Source organism: Arvicanthis niloticus, chromosome 15 (assembly GCF_011762505.2).
Source record: "Arvicanthis niloticus isolate mArvNil1 chromosome 15, mArvNil1.pat.X, whole genome shotgun sequence".
Taxonomy (NCBI): domain Eukaryota; kingdom Metazoa; phylum Chordata; class Mammalia; order Rodentia; family Muridae; genus Arvicanthis; species Arvicanthis niloticus.
In genome coordinates, this window is record NC_047672.1 from 72,579,106 (window position 1) to 72,599,536 (window position 20,431).

The 20,431-nt window shown below is 40.6% G+C and overlaps 1 protein-coding gene and 1 long non-coding RNA gene across 6 annotated transcripts in view; one reads left to right on the top strand and one right to left on the bottom strand.

Moving 5' to 3' along the window:
• Positions 1-6,651, bottom strand: part of Lhfpl3 (LHFPL tetraspan subfamily member 3) — a 493,326-nt gene extending 486,675 nt beyond the window's left edge. For all 3 annotated transcript variants that reach the window (XM_034519038.2, XM_076913168.1, XM_034519039.2), the window contains exon 1: positions 6,213-6,651. In XM_034519038.2, the coding sequence (XP_034374929.1) occupies positions 6,213-6,651 (439 nt within the window). The remainder of the gene's footprint in view (positions 1-6,212) is intronic.
• A 977-nt stretch (positions 6,652-7,628) lies between these two features.
• On the top strand, positions 7,629-14,487 carry LOC143434448 (uncharacterized). 3 transcript variants are annotated; one of them, XR_013103922.1, is made up of 4 exons: positions 7,629-9,398; positions 10,611-10,735; positions 12,864-13,056; positions 13,406-14,487. It is a non-coding gene; the product is annotated as an uncharacterized LOC143434448 (long non-coding RNA). The 3 variants fall into 3 exon arrangements; XR_013103921.1 differs by having other exon boundaries at positions 7,629-10,735; XR_013103923.1 differs by having other exon boundaries at positions 7,629-10,735; positions 12,869-13,056.
• The last annotated feature ends 5,944 nt before the right edge of the window (positions 14,488-20,431 follow it).

Below are 20,431 nucleotides of genomic sequence, written 5' to 3' on the forward strand. Positions count from 1 at the left end.
CTGATGTTATTAAGAGGAAAGGTTAGCCTGTCTGTCTTTCCTCCTATCAAATAAAAATTCCAGTTGACTCATTATGATAAGAAAAATTTACATTAATTAAAGATGGTGCTGACCCCAAAAGTTCAACTATATTATAGAAATCCTACTTTTAAATTGCTCTAGTTATCATGCCATTAAACCCTTAAATTGGAATTCTTCTAGAATCTTCTTTGCTTCATGCCAGTGTGTTCCAAACTTGTCTCTATATATACATTTATCTCTTCTCACCACAGCCAGAAGTGGTCTGAGTCACACACTATGCACAAAACTAGCCATCGGCTCTGTGCTTACTTTTTCATTAAAAAAAAAAAAAAAATGTTTTACTTTGAAGTTTTTCTGAGGTACCGACAGTGGAGCATGCTGGTCTATCTACCAGGACTCTTCGCCAGGTCATGGCAGTGTTCCAAGACGACAACTGTGAGATAGGTGTTTCGTGCTGAGCCCCTGTTGTTCTACATCTAGTTAGATTTCTGTTATAGTTATTAGTTACTTATGAACATATAAACAGATTGTTGGTATTTTTACTATAGAAAAGCTAACGTGCAGTTCTGTGGAACTCGTAACAGAATGTTTGTCATATACTTATATAAACCTGTTATGTTTCTCCCATCTTCACGTAGAATCCTGCTGTTACAAAAATTGTTTGTTTTGACATATGTATTAATATCTTTTACAATCTCATTCAACTGTCACTTTCCTTGTCATACTACATATGAGGAACAAAACAGTTTCTAAAATTATTTCAAATCCTTTTCTTGCCTGTTTGGGGTGGGGAATAAAAAGCTTTTAATAGGTTATTGATTTTTTAAATTGACAGATAAAATTGTATGTGTTCACTATGTAAAATGTAAATAGAAGACGTTATTAGGAGGCGAAGATGCCCCTTTTCTGCGGCACACACCCTTCCCTCCCTACCTACAGGGACATTTCCAATGCTCCCATGGGGGAAGTTGCTCCTCTGGGGAAATTTCCTGACACTGAACTTAGGATGAATTAGCTCCTCTTTGAGGCAAGAACTTCCTACCTTCAGATGCGTAGCACTAGCCAAATAGCAAGGCATTAGATTACCCGAACCCTTGAGCTTGCACTTGAGAAAGTGCCAGGCTTGTCCCCTCTTGCGAGTAGCCCCTTCCAAGTCCTGCACATGCCACATCTGAACAGGTGTGAACAAATAGTGTGAGCTCCCTCAAAGTCCAGTATGAGTAAGCATACACCAATGCCCTGGAGGAAGAAACTCAAAAACCTGGAAAATACACTCTCTTCTCCTGACGTTCATAAGAAACCAACTCAAAACAAATCCTGCTCTTCAAAGACAGCCAAATCTCCAGACTCTCACGTATACCACCATTCTGAATGGGATTATTTCCTGCAGCTGTTTTTGCTGCTGTTTTTCTTCACGAAAGACTAAATGGTAGTAGAAAAAATGGCTGAAGACTGAGATATGATTGAGTGCATTCTGGTGTTGTAATAAAGATCATTACCTCAATACCCTCTATTTGGAAAAATATGATCATGAAACAAGCCACCAAGGCACAATCATAGCCATTAAGGATCAGAAGAGTGTTCTTTTGGTGAACTCACTGCTGAGGCCACAGAGAAAGATGAATATCATGACTTTCCCAGCTCTTTTCACTGCAGCACATGAAAAGTCTAGCACCTCCTCCTTTCTTTAATACAATAATCACTTTTTCTCTTCACTAATTAACTCAGAAGAAAACTTATTGAATATATAAGATGTGCCATTTATAGTATTAAGAGCAACCACTTCTAACAGTCACATAGTGTTCTTTGGGTTTTCCATGAGCCAGATACTGATTATATACATTAGTTGATTCAATGACATCACTCTTTCAAAGTGAGTACAGCTATTTGCAGGTGAGCATCTGAGGCACAGAAACATGTTTACTTGCTAACAAAGTAAGAGGCAGATCCAGGCTGTGACTATGCATCTTTTAATCCCAACATACATGTATGTTCTTGGCTTCTCTATCATATAAAGAAAAAAATGTGGTCTGATGTCCAGTGCTCTGGAGTAGACAGACAGGAAATAAACTCACAGGCAATCTTGAATCTCAAATCCTGGTGAGAGCTAGAGAAAATGAATATTGTCATACTGGTAACATAACACAACACTGCAAAGGCTTTACCCATATAGACTCAGGATGATAGTAATGACCTTTGGTGACTCTTGTCACACCTAAAAAAATAGAAAAAGTAAGGTGGCTAAAAAGACTTTTTGAGAAAACTAAGACAGAGAAGCTAGGAGGCACTGAGCAAGCAACCCAGCACGTCCCTACACAGCCTTGTCACTATGGTGATGCTTCCTCAGGACACTCAGAATGATGAGCCCAGGATGGGCTTGGGGAAATAAAACCCACTTCTGTTTGCATGCCTTCTGAGTAAGAAAATACAGCCTAGGTGAGATGCCTCCACACATCCTAGATAAAAGTGAATATTTCCTTGTGAGCTGTCTTCCACCCAGATGTCAAGGGCAAAGACAAAGCCTTAAACTCTATCATATCTTAGTTGGTGAAAAAGAAACTATTCCCTTAGCCATATAAGCTTCTAGAAACAGTTTAAGATAAGATCTAAAGTCAGTGGAACAAGCAAACAAAGCATGTCTGTAACTTCTACTACTACTGGACGTGGAAACATTGAAACACTCTTTTACAGATACAGAAACAGAATGGAGTTTCTGAGGAGCAAAGCTCCCTTCCATGTTGATTTAAGGAAGAAATGGGACTTCATTGTCTCACATGACAATTACAGATGTAGCATAGAAATCACAAAAAAAGAAAAAAGAAAAAAGTTTTTCTTTTGCTTTTAAAGAGTTTCTTGTCTGAAGATGTGGGTTGCATCTCTGGTTACCATTACTTATCATACATTATTATGGCCCCAGGCTTTGTACTAGGAATAGTCCCTATATCTAAGATTACTCCCAAAGGCAGAGTGCCATTAGTTACTAACTCTGCATTTCCCTGTCTCTGGTCTCTGATTAGCAATAGTCTAAAGGGGTGTGGGAAAGTATAAGCTTTTCAGCTTGCTGATATGAGTGTCACATATATACACAAGTAAAAATTCCATTTTCAGATCTAATAAATTAAATATATTTCTACTTCCTTTCCCAGAACCATTATAAAGTTGTTGTTGTTGATGATGATGATGATGATGATATTCTTCATTATTTTGTTTTGGTTCAATTTGTTTGTTTTTGGTGTTTTGTTTTGAGACATGATCTCTCTTCATAAGCCTAGCTGTCCTGGGACTCACTATGTAGTGCTGGCTGGCTTCAAACCCATAGATATATATCCACCTGCCTCTGTGTCCCTAGTGCTTGGATTATAGGTGTACATCACTGCACCAGGCTCCTTAAAATGTTCAAGGTATCATGCATACTACTACAAAACAGTCTACAGTCATTATCTTAATGTATCACTTCATGAAGGATTTGATACTCTACGTGACTTCCAATGCTACCATATTAAAATGATTAGATAGCCCCATAAGCTAGTTAGCAAGCTTCAAATTAAGTTTAAAAAAACAACCAATAATCAAATGCTACATTAAGTCTCACATTTCATATTTAGAAAATTTCCCTTAATATTATTCTGGATAGTTAAACTATAAACACGAAAAGCTGATGCAACATTGAAGAGCACAGAAACGGAGGCATCCCAAGTTCAGCTCTCTCAGAGAATACTTAGCACATTAAGTACTATGTCACATTTCTTACATCCCCAAAGGGGGGAAAAACCCAGAAAACTAAAAACCATGTTGAACATAGCATTCTTCACAAATATCTCCTAAGTCTCATCTTATTTCTTTAAAATTTACAAATACAATTCACATTGATCTCTTAATTGATCTCTCATCATAATTGATTATTTTATTAATACAGTATTAATAACCAAAATCAGAAGTAAAAATAACAAATTCCAAAGGCCTTTAAAGGTATAGTATTTAGGGATATTTAATTTTCTGGATGAAGAATATTTCTTCACATGTACTGCAGTACAAAGACTATCAGGACATTTTAATGGTGTGGAAATGAAAATGGAATATTTATTTAGTGTCTAAGTTCATGACAGCATGTCGCTGCTCCAGAGTTCATCGTGTTCTGTGTGATCTACTGCAGGAAAAGCAAAAGGCCACACTGTAAAATCTGAAGTTTTTGCTACTTCAAAAGTGAGCATTTTCCTTAAAGGTAGTTTTCTTTATTTTTATTTAAAAATACAGTTTTAGAATATAAATTCTCATCAAAATTAAAGACTAAACTATGTGTTTTTGGAGAAGTACTCACAAACAACTCTCAGACCTTTGAGAAATTATCTAATTCTAATCACCAGTCTAAATAGGTCATTTAACTGAGAAGAATTAAAATTAGCAGTGTAGGGTCAAGTGTTTCCCTGAAACATATGCAGCTTGCATGTCCTGGTCTCCTCAAAGTCAAACAGTATCATGAAAAAGCATAATGACAAAGTCTATGGCACACCACAGTTATTCTGCTCCTGAAACATCAATAAAATTAACAAGAGTAAAAAGACACAACCCAGGAGATTTATTCAAGCTGGGTAGAGTGACCGAAGGTAAATGAGCTCAGTACATACAGGAGGACAGCAGAATGCTCGTTCCTGCTTCTCACACACAAACTTTCACAGTAAATGCAAATGCAATTCAGCAAGACAAACCTCAAACAAGCACTTCAGTCTATGTTAAGCTCCCATAAGCTTCACTTCTTAGATGAAACTAAGAAGATCAAGAATCTTTCCAGATACGGATATATATAGAGCCTGAGATCCCAGCACTAGAAGGCTAAGGTGAGCATACCGGGCGGGAGTTTGAGGTCAGCTTCTGCTGCACAGAGGGACCCAGGCTCACAGAATAACAGGAACTTTAGCATGGCCCGGCATCTTTAAGCATTTCCTCATCTTACACATTCTAATAAGCTCAGTAATTAAATCCCTCCTCTCCCGGAAGCCTTCAAAAAATAGAATAAACATCTCCTTAAGACTAAGATACTTAAATAATGATAATAATATATCATAAATATAGACATCCAAGATCCCTCCATTCCAAAGGGCTTCATCAATGTGTCAAAAAGCAAGACTTTAGACCCAAGGCAGGTGAGGTGACAGAAAGGGGCTACAGAAGTGCAGTGAGCGCAGGTTTTGTATATGGACTCTTCAAAGCCACCAGAGAAGTCACTCCTCATTCTTTCTTAATTGAAAGTAACTTTGATCCTGGCGGAGGTGGGAGGGGAGTCCTTTCATATTCCTCAGCTGGCAACAATCTACCAAACACTGAATAGAGGAGAGATCACCGATGCTAATGAAGCCACCCCTTCCCTAAAATGAGATCTTGAGAAATCCCTCAAAATGAGAAATTCCCCAAAATGAGATCTTGAGAAATTCCCTCAAGATCTCTCTGTTTAGAGATGAAATGAAAGGACCTTGGCTGACAAGGAGATGGAGGCGTGGCATTGGGAAACTGCAAAGGAACACTCTAAACTACGGGTTTATTATTATTATTCTTTTAAAGAAAACCGGGGTTGGGGGGTGCCTAAACAAAATTAGGATTCACTCATCACCAGATGGATAATAAAATATTTATGGTTGCCCAAGACAAATTTACACGCCCCCCCCCTTCCTCGCAACACGCACACACCCTGAAGCAAAGACGGAAATAATCCCAGGGAAGGGCAGAACAGGTTGGCTTGCTCCTTCTACTATAATGTCTCTAAATCCTCTTTTCACCCGCTTGTACCAGTCTCCCCTAGTCCCCAGCGCGCGCACATAAGAACGAAAACACACACACACACACACACACACACACACACACACACACACACACACGGAGCCCAGTCTCTAAGCGGCCACTTCTCCGCCCCCCTACCCCATCATTAGTTCTGAGCGGACTGACCAAAAATTGCCCAGCCTCCAGAGCTTCCCTCTGGGTGGCGACCCTAGCATCAAAGAGGTTCAAAACGCCTGGGGACCTGGCGCCAGCACCAAGGTTGAAGAACCAGGGGGTTCCTCCTTCCACGCCCTCAGCCTGAGAGAAGATTAAGTTGTCCGGACAGGCAGAGCCCGGGAAGCGGTCCCTCCCACTCCAGCCTCTCCCAAACTCGGACACCCAGGGATCCTCAGCCTCCGTGGAGGTGAGCGCGCACTCACCGGAGGTGAGCTGCATCCAAGCACAGATCTTATACACGGTGGCTGTGTTGCAGAAGAAGAAGAGAGTAAAGCAAACGATGCAGGCGATGATGAGCATCATGGAGAGGCCAATGAAGAAGGAGGCTGCTTTGAAGGCGCCCGAGGGCAGCGTAGAGAAGTCCGTGAAGCTACCCCTGCAGGTCAGCTCCCGGGAGAAGCCGTTGCCTATGCAGTAGTGGAAGAGCCCGAAATATCCGGCTTGCGGGGTGTCCACGCCGTCACCAATCCAGTAGGGCTGGATGAAGCACACCACGTTGACGATGGCAAAGCAGATGGTGAAGATGGCCCACAGCACGCCGATGGCCCGCGAGTTCCGCACATAGTTGGTGTGGTACAGCTTGGCAGCCTCCTGAGCCGGGAGCATCGCGGCGGCGGCAGCGGCGGCAGAGGCTCCGGGCATTCTCCCCCTCCTCCTCCTCCTTCTCCTCCTCCTCCTCCTCCGCCTCCCTGTCCTCCGCCTTCCCCTCGACTTCCCCCCCCCCCCTCGCCTCTCGGCGCACAGGAGACACACTAGTCGAGCGGCGTGCGTTGCAATTCCCCTGCCTCCGCCTCAGCCCAGCAGCACCAGTCCTAGAGTCTGCATCCTCGCTCACTGAAGGTGGGCGGGGGAGCGTGGAGCACCCCTCAGGCTCGCCAGGCACAGCCTCCCGCCTCCCTCTTCCCTCCCTCCTGGCCCCGGCTCCAGCCCTGCTCGGCACCCTCCACTCCTCTGCCCGCTGCTGCAGCTGCTGCAGCTGCTGCAGCTGAAGACTGCGAGCCCTCACGCCCCCCACTCTTCTTCCAGCTTCTGACCCCCTTTCCTGCAGGCTCTGCTGGTGCTCTGAGGCGCAGAGGATCTGGGCTACCCGGAGATGCTCCTTAAACGCCAGACAGGAGTCAGAGAAGCAGCCGGAGTTGGAGGAATCTAGGAGCGCGCCCACAGGAATCCTAGAGGCTCTCCCTGGATCCTGGAGGGTGTGCTGCCGGCCATGAGGCTGATCCTGAGAGCTTTTCACCGCACAAGAACGTGCTTTGACCTCTGCATCTCGGCAGAGAAAAAAAGAGGCAGCAGTATGGCAGATGTAGGCGGGAAAGAAAGGAAGATGTGGTGCCCAGGGAGGAGTCTCTGTCAAAACCACAGAATTGCCCCTGGCTAACTCAGGTGACCTCAGGTTGACAGATGGAGACAGGAGAAGTTGGGTAGAAGTCACGCCTGGAGGCTGATCCTCTGTTGTTTCCCGTCCCACTTTCCCACTATGCAACCAAATAAACTATGGCCAATCGAAGCCCCAAGCTTCACTTAAAGTCAAACCTTTTCTCTCCCACGAAGTTTGCAATAGATACGGACTGCATGCACAGAAGTAATTGTCACAGAATTTTAGAGTTTGTTTGAAAACATCGGATAATTTGGCAGGTGTTCCATTTATTGCACAAATACTCGTTGGCAGCTAGCATGTGCTAGGAATGAGTGCCTTGATGGTGGAAGCCTTTCCACCTCTCCCACAAGCGAGCGCTCCAGTTAACCAGAGCATTGGTTTTAGCGTAATTTCCCTGGATCATTTGCAAACAATCCCTTGCATAGCTAATGTGTACTTTGCACTCTCCCCTTCTTTCATTTACTTTCTCCATTCTTGCCACTGCTCAGTCCTTTCAAAGTGAGTTGCTCATTGCTTATCTCTATTTCTTCTACTGCTCTCGGTTACCGTTTGGTTCCTTCTGAACCGTGTAGTGAACCCAGAATGCTCAGCAGAAATACATTTTGGTACAAATAATCTTAAACTCCGTGGATGCTGGATTCTTTGAGCAGATGGAAGAATGCACCCATAGACTTTCATCCAGAAGTCTGTACTACGTAAATAACCCTTCAGTAAAAATGGGCCCAAAGTCCAAATGATGGAGATTAATTATGCTCTTGATCTGAAACCCTGTGGATGTGTAATTATGAAGGTGGGGGTGGCAAGAAAGGGATGGAGGCTTAGGATAAGGCACACAGAAGCTTCTGCTGCAACTGTGAAAGATTCGAAAGCTTGAGTGTGGGAATTTCACAGAGAGCATTTCCTAAGCATCCAGCTGCAGAATTACACTTCAAGATCCGTGAAGCAGGGTTTTGAAAAGAGGACATCATTAGACAGATCAGGGAATGTGGTTGCTAAGGTAAGCCAGAATTCCTATCAGGTGTAGCTATAACCTTTCAGAAAGTCTTTAAAATATCAAAGTGCTTTAGTTCAGATGCAGAGGGTGACCTAGATGTGGACACGTTATGTCTTTAAAAATATAACTCAAGAAGATACATCTTCTGTGTGTTTGGTGGTAATGAAGGCTCAGAACTTCTGTTAGGTTTCATTTCTGAACTCCCCTAAGGCTGCTGGTTAATAACCATTTTAACTTGGGAGGAAAGAGAGAAAAGAAGATGGTAATAAGATTTGTAGGGCCAGTTGGCAGGCAGTGTGTCCTAGGGCAGAGAGAGCTCAAGGCAAGAATGGACAGTAATTTCTAGTGACTCTCCCAAGATTCCCCTAACCCTGCTTATATAAAGTGGTCTTTCTTTGAAATCAATGCCTTAAAAAAAAAAACCTCACTGTTCCTGGGATTGAGTTTGGAGGTTGCTGAGAAGAGAAAGCTGCGAATCAAAAAGCCTGTTTGTATCTTGATGCTTAAATTGCCTTCCAGGACAAAGAAAAGACTGGTGAATGACTCAGACTCGAAGGTTGTGAGTCAAAGAGCTTTTCTATTTGAGGCACCACAAAGGAAAGCCTTATTCTTATTTCAGGTTTGGAATTGCCTCCAGGTTCGTGCTCAGAATCTGTATACCAACAGGCACATTAAAAGGTGTCCACTCTTGTCAACAAGCACTGAGGACAGTCCAGAGTTGGCATGCTGTTAGTTTAAAGTGCTCCCGTGCATTCCCCCTAAGAATTCATCATTTTCCCCTTCAAGTTAGGATCAATAAGACATGAACTAGACCATGTCAATAGACTTCCAGAGTCTTGTACGATAGTAGATTTTCAGGCTAAAGTAGGGCCCTCCAAGATTCTAAGAACTATGGATGAGCCAAAATGATAAATTCTACAGTAGACTGTGCCATCCAAGAATGAGTTCTCTACCATTCTGCAGCCTGCCTTGCCACTAGCATTTGAATCTTGACCTTTGCACCTAGAAACCCCACAGGTAAGATTAATCCCATCTTTCATTTAAAATTTTTGACTTGCTCCTTATAGATCAGTGGTTCTCAACCTTCCTAATGCTGCAACCCTTTAATACAGTTTCTCAGGATGCGGTGACCGTCAGCCATAAAATCATTTCTATTGCTACTTCATAACTGTAATCTTGCTACTGTTATGAACCATAATGTAAATGTCTGATATGTAGTATATCTGATATGGAACCTGTGAAAGAGTCGTTCAATCCCTATGGGGTCACAACCACGGGTTGGGAACTACTGATATAGATAGACTTCAAGATTTTGAACAGCAAAACATATGTGAGACTTTGAAATCATCCTGTCACCAGGATAGCTGTTTGGGGGAGGAGGAAATAACTAAACTAGCCTGATTCATGCTACAAAGTTGCTATTGATAGAAAGGTATTTTGAAACTATAATATGATTCATAAGTGCTAAATAACTGGTAGAAGTCTGTCGTTGACAGCATAGAATTAGAAACACTGAATGCTCAAACCTTAAATCTAACTGTTGAAAATGCGTTTCTCTTACCTCCTGACAAGGGTCAGGAGTGAAACTTAATCTTCACTAACTATCTTAGTGAGTGCTAGTTAGGACTATAAAAGATGAAAAAACTAAACAATAGTTGGGTTGTGTGACCCTCTTAAGGTCGGACATGAAAAAAGAACTAAGTTCTTTGATCACAAATTACCCTGATGCAACACAGGAGATGTAACCTTGGGACCCAGACCTAGCTATCTTCACCTTGCCACTAGAAGGCCAAGCTCTTGAGGGTTTGTTTCTCTTCTCTGACATTTGGCGAGGAAGAGAAAACAGAAGATACATTCTAAGGTTCCTACTATAGTAAAATTCTATTTTACAAAGTCTAAGGTGACTTCTTTAGAAAATTTAAAAGAAAGAAACTATTATTTAAAAAATAGGAGACTTTCCAGATTGTGACATGGCAGGCATTTTGTTTAAAATTGAAAGCCTTTTCTGAAATTGCATAGGTATTTTGTAAGCAATGGATGCTTAGGGTTTTCAGATGAGTGAGTCATTGCTTATGATCAAGGTCAAGTGAGGATTGCTAAATTCTGTTGGTTAATTGATTTTTAGGGTTATGCCCAAGGTCATTAGATTTCACTGCAAAATACAAAGATTCTATTGATTAAGCTCTCTTCACCCCTAACACTCTCTCCTATCTCCCCTTGGCCCTTTAGTTTCCTTCAGGAGTTTTAGAAATCAGGACTACCACTTACTTACTCAATCAATGGGCTAGCACCTGCAATCAGATGGCCTGAGTGTTTCAGCACTCTTGGAAAGTCAAGATCAAATTGAGGTCCAGGTAAGATGGTTTCTGCAGATAAAGAGGCTTTATGACCTGAGGTGGCCCCCAATATCCAAATGGCAGAAGGAGAAAATAGACCTCTGAAAGGTGTCCTCTGTTCTCTACATGTGCACCTACTGGATATGAGTGTGCCGACCTTAGTCAAACAAACAAACAAACAAACAAACAAACAAACACAAACCAAATACATAAATGTAAAAAAAAAAAATCCACCCTCCAGGAAAGGGGAAGCTTAGTGAAGACATACACCTTTAATTTGGGGTCATCCTGGAAATCACGGCTGTTTGGATTCTCTGCTATGAGCATCTTTAAATAAATATCTTGTCTCCCTATTCTGTAATCATTTAGATCTCTGAAATCTCAGGTTCAGATTTTTAAAAATCTCTCCAAATAACATAGCCCATATTTTAAAATCTTACAATCCCAATGCCCTTCTAAATAATAAGAAAATCTATTCATAAGGTTGTGTTTCTTACCATAGTCATACGCAAATGTGAACATTAAGGACCCAGTACACTGGGTGCCAGGGCACATTTTAATGCCTTTCGGGTTCTGCTGCAGAAACTATTCAAACTCTCAGCAGCTTATAACCACAGCAGTTTTCTTCTGATCTACACCACGAGACCATCACTGCCTGGTTGTGGCTATCTCATGCAGTGGGTCTGACCATGCATTTGTCTTGACATCTCCTGGATTTGAGTTGAAAGAGAAGCTCCTGTTTGCTTCATGCTGTTTTCAGGAAGAGAACAGAGGTGGGAAATGGCTCAGGCAAATTGTGAGCCTATAAATAAAACTGTAGCTTATCATATCAAGAAGCTGAGTGAAAAACTAAGATGTTTAACAAAATTCACTATTTATTTTCAATTCTAACAAAAATTATATTCATATATGAGTTTTATTTCAATTCTATGGATTACTTTATTTTAAATAACCATTATATCCCACCTGAATGAGAAGAATGTGCATGTTAGTGGGGTTTATAATAAAAAAATATTGACAAAGTGATAAAAGGACGATACTCAGACATGCTCTATGATTAGGCCTGTTAAAATTCCATTTATTTTTCCTTTTATTGAAGTTGGCTTTTTTCTCACATAGTCTACCCTAATTACGGCTTTTCCTCTTTCTATTCCTCACAGTACTTCCCCATCTCCCTTACCAGATTCACCCCGTTTCTGCCTTTCATTAGAAAACAAAGAGAGCTTCTGTGTCAGGGATGGGAGTGTGTGTCCACTTCACCTTTTAGCTCTAGGACCCCATCTGGTGCAGACTCATGCAGTCTCTGTGCCTGCTGACAGTCTCTTGTGAGTTCATATGTGCATCAATCCTCATGGTCTAAAGTCTTCATTTCTCGGTGTCTCCATCCACTCTGGTTTTTACCTTCTTTCGAACTCCTCTACCTGAGGGTTCCTGAGGGGAGGAATTTGATGGAGATGTCCTGTTTAGGACGGAGTGTTCCAAGGTCGCTTATTCTCTGTATAATATCTGGCTGAGTTTCTGTATTTGCTCCCATGTGCCTCAGGAGGAAGCTTCTCTGATAATGGCTGAGAAAGGTACTGATCTATGGGTGTAGCTGAATGTCATTAGGAGTCACTTTATTACATTAAAGTTCTTTTAGCAGATCAGTACTATTTGGTTTTGCCCTAGGTCCCTGGACTGTCTAGTCTCAAGTTCTTAGTCACTCAAGTAGTATTAGGTAAGGGTTCCATCTTGTGGAGTGGGCGTAAAGTTACATCAGATATTGGTCAGTCACTCCCACAAGCTTTGTGCTACTGCTGCACTGGCTTATCTTGCAGGACACATACCACTGTAGATCAAAGGGTTTGTAGTTGAGTTGCTGTTTATGTTTCTACTATGAGAGTGTGCAGACTACCTTCCTGTACCAAAGACATTAGAGTGCAGGGGTGAAGACTCTATGTGGGTACCAGCTCAACTTCTCCATGTTCAATGAGTCCTGTGGGTGTTGTCTTCTGTAATGGGCTTTTGGTCAGTCTGTGGAGATCAAGTGTATATGTAAGTATTAAGGATTAGCACGTAGGAATGAGGACAGGCTAGAAGGGGGTCAGGGAGTCAACGGATGGAAGGAAAACAGGATATATCACCAAAATCTGCTTGTTCCTCTAAGAATAGCATCTGAGAATGAGTAAGAGAGGCTACAATAGTCCGCTACAAATCTGGGGATGAGACTGGAAAACTGCATATGCAGAGGAGAAGGAAGAGTGACTATCCTAAGCTCACCTACCTGCTGCCCTGGAAGCCTTGGCTGCAGGTTCCCAGGAGCTCCTGGAGTTGGAGGCTGGGATAAATCAACAACTGGGGTAAGGAAGTTTGGTTACATGTTCTCCATTAAAAATGGAGGCAGCAGGGAGGGAGGTTCCTGAGGGCAGCCTGCTACAGAGGTGGGGATGAGACCACAGGATTCAGAGAGGAGAGAGAGGGGAAGACTGAAGTTAGGCTGGCTGCCTGCTTCTCTATTATTATATTATAAAAATAATTTATTTGAAGTGGAATTTAGTTTCAGAGTGAAAAACATGTGTTTTCCTATGGCTTTCTAGGAGTGCTAGTGAAGCCATGGATCTCAGAGGAGAACCTGAAATTGGTACTTTAATAAACTACTAAACCAGAACAGTTCGTAACAGCAGTCTAAACGTGTCCTTGTACCCACAGGAAGTTGTGATCTCTGCCCCTTATCAAGGACCAAGACCACTATAGAAAACCATGAGCAATTAAAATGTGGAATTGAGGATCTCTGTTCACATGGATACATCTACAAAAGATTCCTGCTCCTAGGACTAGAGAATGCTCTGGAAGAGGGGCTGGAGAGACTGTAAGAGCCAGAGAATCAGCAAGTGTGCTGTGAGAGTGAGTCTCCTAATGTCAGAAGCCACAGGTATAAAGTCTCACCAACATGACTGCCTAAACGTAAACTGAACAAAGACAACACCAGACATGCCCAAATGGGCATGGGAAAGCCCATGAGGCCACAACCCTACACAAAGAACTGTAGTCAACTACAAAATGGTAAGAGTGAAGAAAACAGTATTCCCCAGGGAAGAGCATGCCAATGGGTTATTCAATACCAAATGGTCAGCCCTGCATATATATACGTAAAATTATACTTGCAGCATATGTGTGTGTGTACATGCATGCGCTCACTCGCATGTGTGTACATATACAAAGTTTAATGAAAAATGGGTCACTAACTTGAAAGAAAGTGAGGAAAGGTATATGGGAAGATTTGGAGTAAGAGAAGGGAGAAATGTAGTTATATTATAATCTCAAAATTTTTTAAATTAAAAAAGAATTTACAGTGTGTTTCAAATTTGGGTATAGATTATATTAAAGCAAAAGAAAAGTCTCACAAAACTTGTGGACCTATAGGAATAACTTTACTTACTTTAAAGCTACTTAAATATGCAGGCTAAATGACATAAAACTTAATTTAATCAGCTCCCACTGATGGAGGCATGAAAAACTCCATAAATCTCCTGAAAAAATAAGCTAACTGGAGGAAAAAGTCATCTCAGGGCTCCTAAGATTGTTCAAAGGCAAACAATAAATTGAGAGGCATGCTTTCATGAAGAACTACTAGAGTTTATGTATACAAAGTGGCCAGAGGTGTCTCAGATAAGTGGCAGTGGATGCAGGGGATAACATTTGAAGTATAAATAAATAAAACAACCAATAAAAATTTAAAAAGAACAATCAGAATGTATTATTGCATTTTATCTAATTATTCAATATATTTAATTAATAAAAATAAATGTTTCTAAAAAGAGGGAGTCTGCAGTCTCTTGCTTGGGTGACTTCCTTTATACCCACCTAATGCTCTCAGTCAGCAGATTGGCTTTACTAGGGCAGGACTGAAACTGAGAAATGAGAAGCTTCTGCTGTAAGGGGAAGACTCAAAACAAAGACTTAGACAGGAGTATCACTGGAAATGGGAAGCTCGTGAAAAATTAGCAAGGATATAGAGACTCCTCATCTTACTGGTCCATGAGAAATATAACAGGGATGCCCTGGAAATGACAAATGCTAGCTACGCCTCCACATAGCTCTGGCCAACTGAGGAATGAGAATCAAAGAGGGCTTGGTGCTAAAAAGTAAACCCTGGACAGACGTAAGGAACGCCTGAAGATGTTGGAGGATGGCAACCTCAGGGGTTGGTGTGTTGGAGCATGCTGTGCATAGACCATTGCCTGACCACTGGAGTATAAAGACTCAGAGTCTTTAAAAACCAGGCTAGGATTTAAGATGTGAGAATAATATGTATAGGGGATAGAGAGATGGCTCATTGTTTAAGAGCGCTGTCTGTTCTCCCAGAGGGCCTAGGTTCAATCCCTAGCACCCACAAGGCAGCACACAACTATCTGTAACTCCAGATCTACATATTTACACATGCAGACAAAACACCAATGCACATAAAATAAAAAATAAAAATAACTATAAAAATAGGCACAGATATCAGCAGACACACACCAGCAGTTAAAATTCTAGCACTTTTATGAAAAAAAAAATTTAAAGAGAAAATTAGACTCTGGAGCTAATCATTTCTTATCTAAAATGTTCAATAAAACATGAGACTCACAAGAATATCAAGAAAGTATCATCTTTCATCAGGAAGAAAAAAATCACTTTGTGTGAAGTGATTGTGAGTGGACCCGGATGGCTTTTTGAGATAAAACTTTGAAGCAGATACTTAAGATATATTTAAAAAAAATAAAGAAATCATAATTAAAGACTTGAAAAAAACTTGATAACCATCGTTCAGCTAATAGGAATCACAACAGAGAAACTGAAACTATGGAGACAAAAAAAAGAAAGAAAACTTTTGTAGTTAACAAATCAGCAGAAACTATCCTATGGAGAAAAGAGACATAAAGGCACACACATGTGTATGTATGCATATAACACATACGTGTGTGTGTAGGGGCACATGCACACACATGCACACGGACACACAGATACACACAATTATTATCTACTCTTACAAGGAAGAACCTGGATGGGTCTTTAATTATCCTAGTAGATTCTATACTGTTAAGAACAACATTGTTGAAATGACAAAATTTCAGAAATGGGTAATCAATAAATAATTATTGGCTTGGAAGACAGTGATTGTGACCACAGAAGGGTGGCCTTAGGGATGCTCCTGTGCTGGTGGAACTAGTCTATATGTTGGTTGGATCAATGCTTCTGTCCAGTTCTGCTATAACTTAGAGTTTTGCAAAATGCTACTAACTAAAGTAAACTGAGTGAATGATACCCAAGGATATCCACATGTTCTTTTTATATGATTTCATACAAAAATTATCTCAAATAAAAGGCTGAGTTCTAACATTATACAGAACAAATATGTATACATATTGTAACTTCTGAGGAAATGAATGGACAAAATACATTAGACTGAAAATGAAAGATTTTCAAACTGCTAAGGGAAAAAACCTTTAAACTCTTCCTCAGCTGTAAATAGATAAACAAAATGTCAGTGAGTACAACCGATTGGTCCAACACAAAAGAAAATGAAAAATAAAAGTGGATTAAAAGCATTGTGCTAAGCGGAAGAAGCCAAAATAAAATTTTATGGTTGTGTTTTATGATGTTTCTAAAATTAGGAAAATCTGTAAAGAAAGTGGCTCACTGAATGCCTGGAGCTGGAGCACAGACTGACTGCAAGTGGCACAGCAGGCATGCTTTACTAACACTGGTGACTGGCAATGTCTTCACAACTCTGCACACTTGCTAAGATACTATTAAACTACAATTCAGAATAATTTTATGTCAAATTATACATCAATGAAACTCCTTACAAAATTAAAATTAAACTAATATGCATATCTCTTATAAAATCCATCTGTGAAATTATCGACCCTCATCAAATTTGTAAGACATATTAAGTCAAGCTACCAAACTAATAAAATTTGGATAAATACTACAGGGTATAACTCATAACATTCAAAGGATCACCTAAGAAAACATTTTCACTGCATATTATTTATTCACTTAAGTGAATATTAGCACAAGCTAATATTCAAAACTTTAATATTCAAAAGATAATCTCATAACTCTGTTGTCAGTGTGAGTTTGTTCATCAGTGATCTGGCGCAGGCTCCTAGAAGGCTGCAATGTCTAGACTACAATATTCTCCTGGCAGCATCATGTGCCAGGTGGGTCTCAGCTGAAGAAGCACTGACCTAAATCCATTCACACTTTACCTGAGTGTTTCTCAATGCTGTGAGTAATTATTTTCCATTAATACTCTCATTAAAAGCATGAACTAGTTCCTCAACTACTTAATCTGTTTGGAAGGATATTCTATTTATTAACCCTTCTGTTGAAAACACCTGCTTTTCAATATATTTTCATTATGAGTTACTTACTACTACATTTTACAGAGGAAGACAGAAAATTCAGGAAACACTCCTTAATCCTAATGCAGAGGCATGTGTTTGTGTGTGTGCATGTATGTATGTTTATGTGTGTCTGTGTATGCATGTGTGTGTCTGTGTATGCATGTGTGTGTCTGTGTGTGCATGTATGTGTGCATGTGTATGTGTCTGTGTGTGCATGTGTGTGTTTGTGTGTGTCTGTGTGTGCATATGTGTGGTGGCTGCACACCAGGGAAGGGCATGGAAAATGCACACCAGCCCTTTGAGGAAGAATAGATGTATTGCAAAATATCCTCAAAATATTGGCTCTAAATTTGGGACTTATATACACAGAAATACAGACTAATAATCCATATAAAATAGTACATTGTCACTTGAAAAATTATCAGAGAATTCTTCAAAGATTTTACATAACAAATCTCATATTAAAGACATGGTATTTATATTTTTAGTTGTGAGCCTAGCCTTTAACTACTGAGTCACCTTGCATGTGTTAATGAGACACAATCCCCATTTTTCAGGATTAGCAATTGCAATCCTTCCTTCACCAATATAAGTGAACACTGACTACTTCCTGCTGTCAGGTGTGCCCTGTGTCTGGTGCTGAGATTACAGGTGTTAGACACAGTCAACTCCTGCTTGAAAGAGCTCACACAACCAGGGATAAAAGACAGGTAAAATCAACTATTGCTCTACATTGTGTAAGGGAAGCTCTTACATTCAATTGCAATGAATTCTGAGGGCATAAGTGGGGGAATATAAGTCTGCTGAGATTCTCAAAAGCTCCCTTGATAAGGGGCAGGTTGATGAGAGTGTGGAGAAAGGAGGTGAGATCATGCAGAATGACCCTGGCCCCTAAAGTCCAGAAAAAACTTCTTTATCAATCCCTTGGAAGAATTTGAAAAGATGTTGGTATTAATTCATCTTTAGACACTGGTAGACCTCTCCAGTGAATCCAGTGTGTTGGGCTTCACTGGGAATGCTTTTTTCTTGGTATTTCAATATCATTACTCATTACAAGTATGTTTAATATTTTTGACTTCCTATTCATCGAGTCTTAAACTATTTATAGGAATTTATACAACATTACATAAAACATTTTGTTCCCATACAATTGCTTTTTTTTCTTGGTCTAGAATTTGTGTTGTTCTGTCCATCTTTACCCCGGAAGATTTTTTTGTCATCTTGTTTCTTAATTCCTATAGAAGCCACCACTATTCTTGTTTTCATTCTCTCTTATTTATGCTATACACTAAAGATATTTTAAAATATAAATTAGATCATGTCATAACCTCTATATGGAACACTTGAGTGTGTGCCCTGAGGCTAAAGATAAAATATAGACCTTCACTTTACCCTGCCAGCTGATCACCTTAACCAACACCGACAATCTTTTCTCCAGACCTGCCTTCCCCACATAAGCCTTCTCTGGGTTTTTGCTCACACTGCCTTCTGTTTCCTTTAACAGAGCTTTCCAAATGCTGTTCCTTGCATTTAAAATGCTCTTTGAAAATTGTAGTTTTCTTTTTTTGTAATGGTTAACAGCTGTCAACTGGACTGAATTGAGGAATGTCTAGAAAACTGGTAAGGATATGTCTGCGAGGGTACTTCATGAAAAGAGTGGCATGGGGGTCAATGGATTGAGTGAGAAAGATTCACTGAAATATGGGTCATACCATCCAATAGGCTAGGATGGAATGAAAAGCCAGAAGAGAGAGAGAGAGAGAAAGCAACTATTGCCACACTAGACACTTCTCCATCCGGGGCTTCCTTTGCTGCTGCCCGTGGATGGCACACTCCTGATTCCTCAGAACTGGATGCTTTTAAGCAGCTCTCTAAGAGTACCCAGGCTTTTGTCCAGGACCAGGGCTCCATCGCTGCTCCCTCTCTGTTTCTGAGGCTTCTGGTCTCTCAGGGCCAAGCAACTACCAGTTTCCCCAGTTCCCCAGTATATAAACCATAATGAGATTTTCAGGTTATATGTGATACTTAACCAATCTGGATCAGTTCTATAGAAAACCCTGACAAAGCACTTGTCCTTTAGATGTCAGCTTAACCCCCTACCCCACCAAAAAACAAACAAACAAACAAACAAACAAACAAAAACCCTTCTTCTGTTCTTAGGCCTCTTTACATCCTTTTCTAATACTTATTACTGTTATAATTATGTGTCTATTTATTTGACTGTTTTAATGACTATCCCTCCTGTAAAACCAGTAATTGTGTATGTTTCCTCACCACTGAGAAAATGAAGTTTGGTCCTTTACTAAGTAAGAGCATATGATTGTTGAATGAATGAAGTGGTGGACATTGTATGGCAGATAGAATTTTCCAAAACTATCCAATGGTGTCTCCTACTCGCATATTTTACTTCACTTAAAGCTCTGGTGATCTTCCTTATGGGCAATGGAAACTGTATTTCCAGACCTTGAATGTAACGATGGCCTGAATACAATTTTATGTGGCTTCTGGGGCTAAAGCAGAAAAGACAACAGCTTACATGTGAGTCTTTTGAAATCATTGCTCTTAGAATCTAGCCACTATGTTGTGGGCATATCCAAATGTCCTGTAGAGAAGCACATGAGACAAGAGGCTTAGAACCCGTTCACAGCTCTACCATACTCCCAGGTCAGAACACTCATCTTGGGCCAGTGTCTCCACAATCTGTCAAATGGATCCACTAGACCTTAGCTGAGCCACTCCATGTAGTTATGTATACAGAGAAGTAATAAGACATACCAGCAAGGCTCTGGGCCTGAGTAAGTTATGACTATTGCTTTACATCATGGAGTTTGGGGTGATTTGTTATATAGCAAGAAAGAACTAGAATATGGAGAGAGACAGAGACACAAATACACACACACACACAGAGAGAGAGAGAGAGAGAGAGAGAGAGAGAGAGAGAGAGAGAGAGAGAGAGAGAGATTAACTAACCAAATAGTCCAGATTAAGTGGCAAAGATGACCACATCAGTTGAATATATAACAACCCTCAACATGTTCTTCATTCAACCACTTCACCATAAAAATAGAGGGGTGATCATTCAAATGTTACATTAAAGTGGGACAGTGAGATCCTGTCCAGGTAAAAACGTATGTCTTTCACCAAGTCATAACTGTTCTTTACGTCAGCCTAGCTCTTATTCCTCACCAACCCCTCCTTATTGCCCTCATCTGTCAATCCTCAGCTACTTATATCTATTAAGTTGTCTCCTTCTACTCTTAGTAATACAAAATTCAGACTAATGCTAATGTCATGATTGGCAAAGAGGCAGTTTAGAACATCATCCAAGAACTATCCCTAA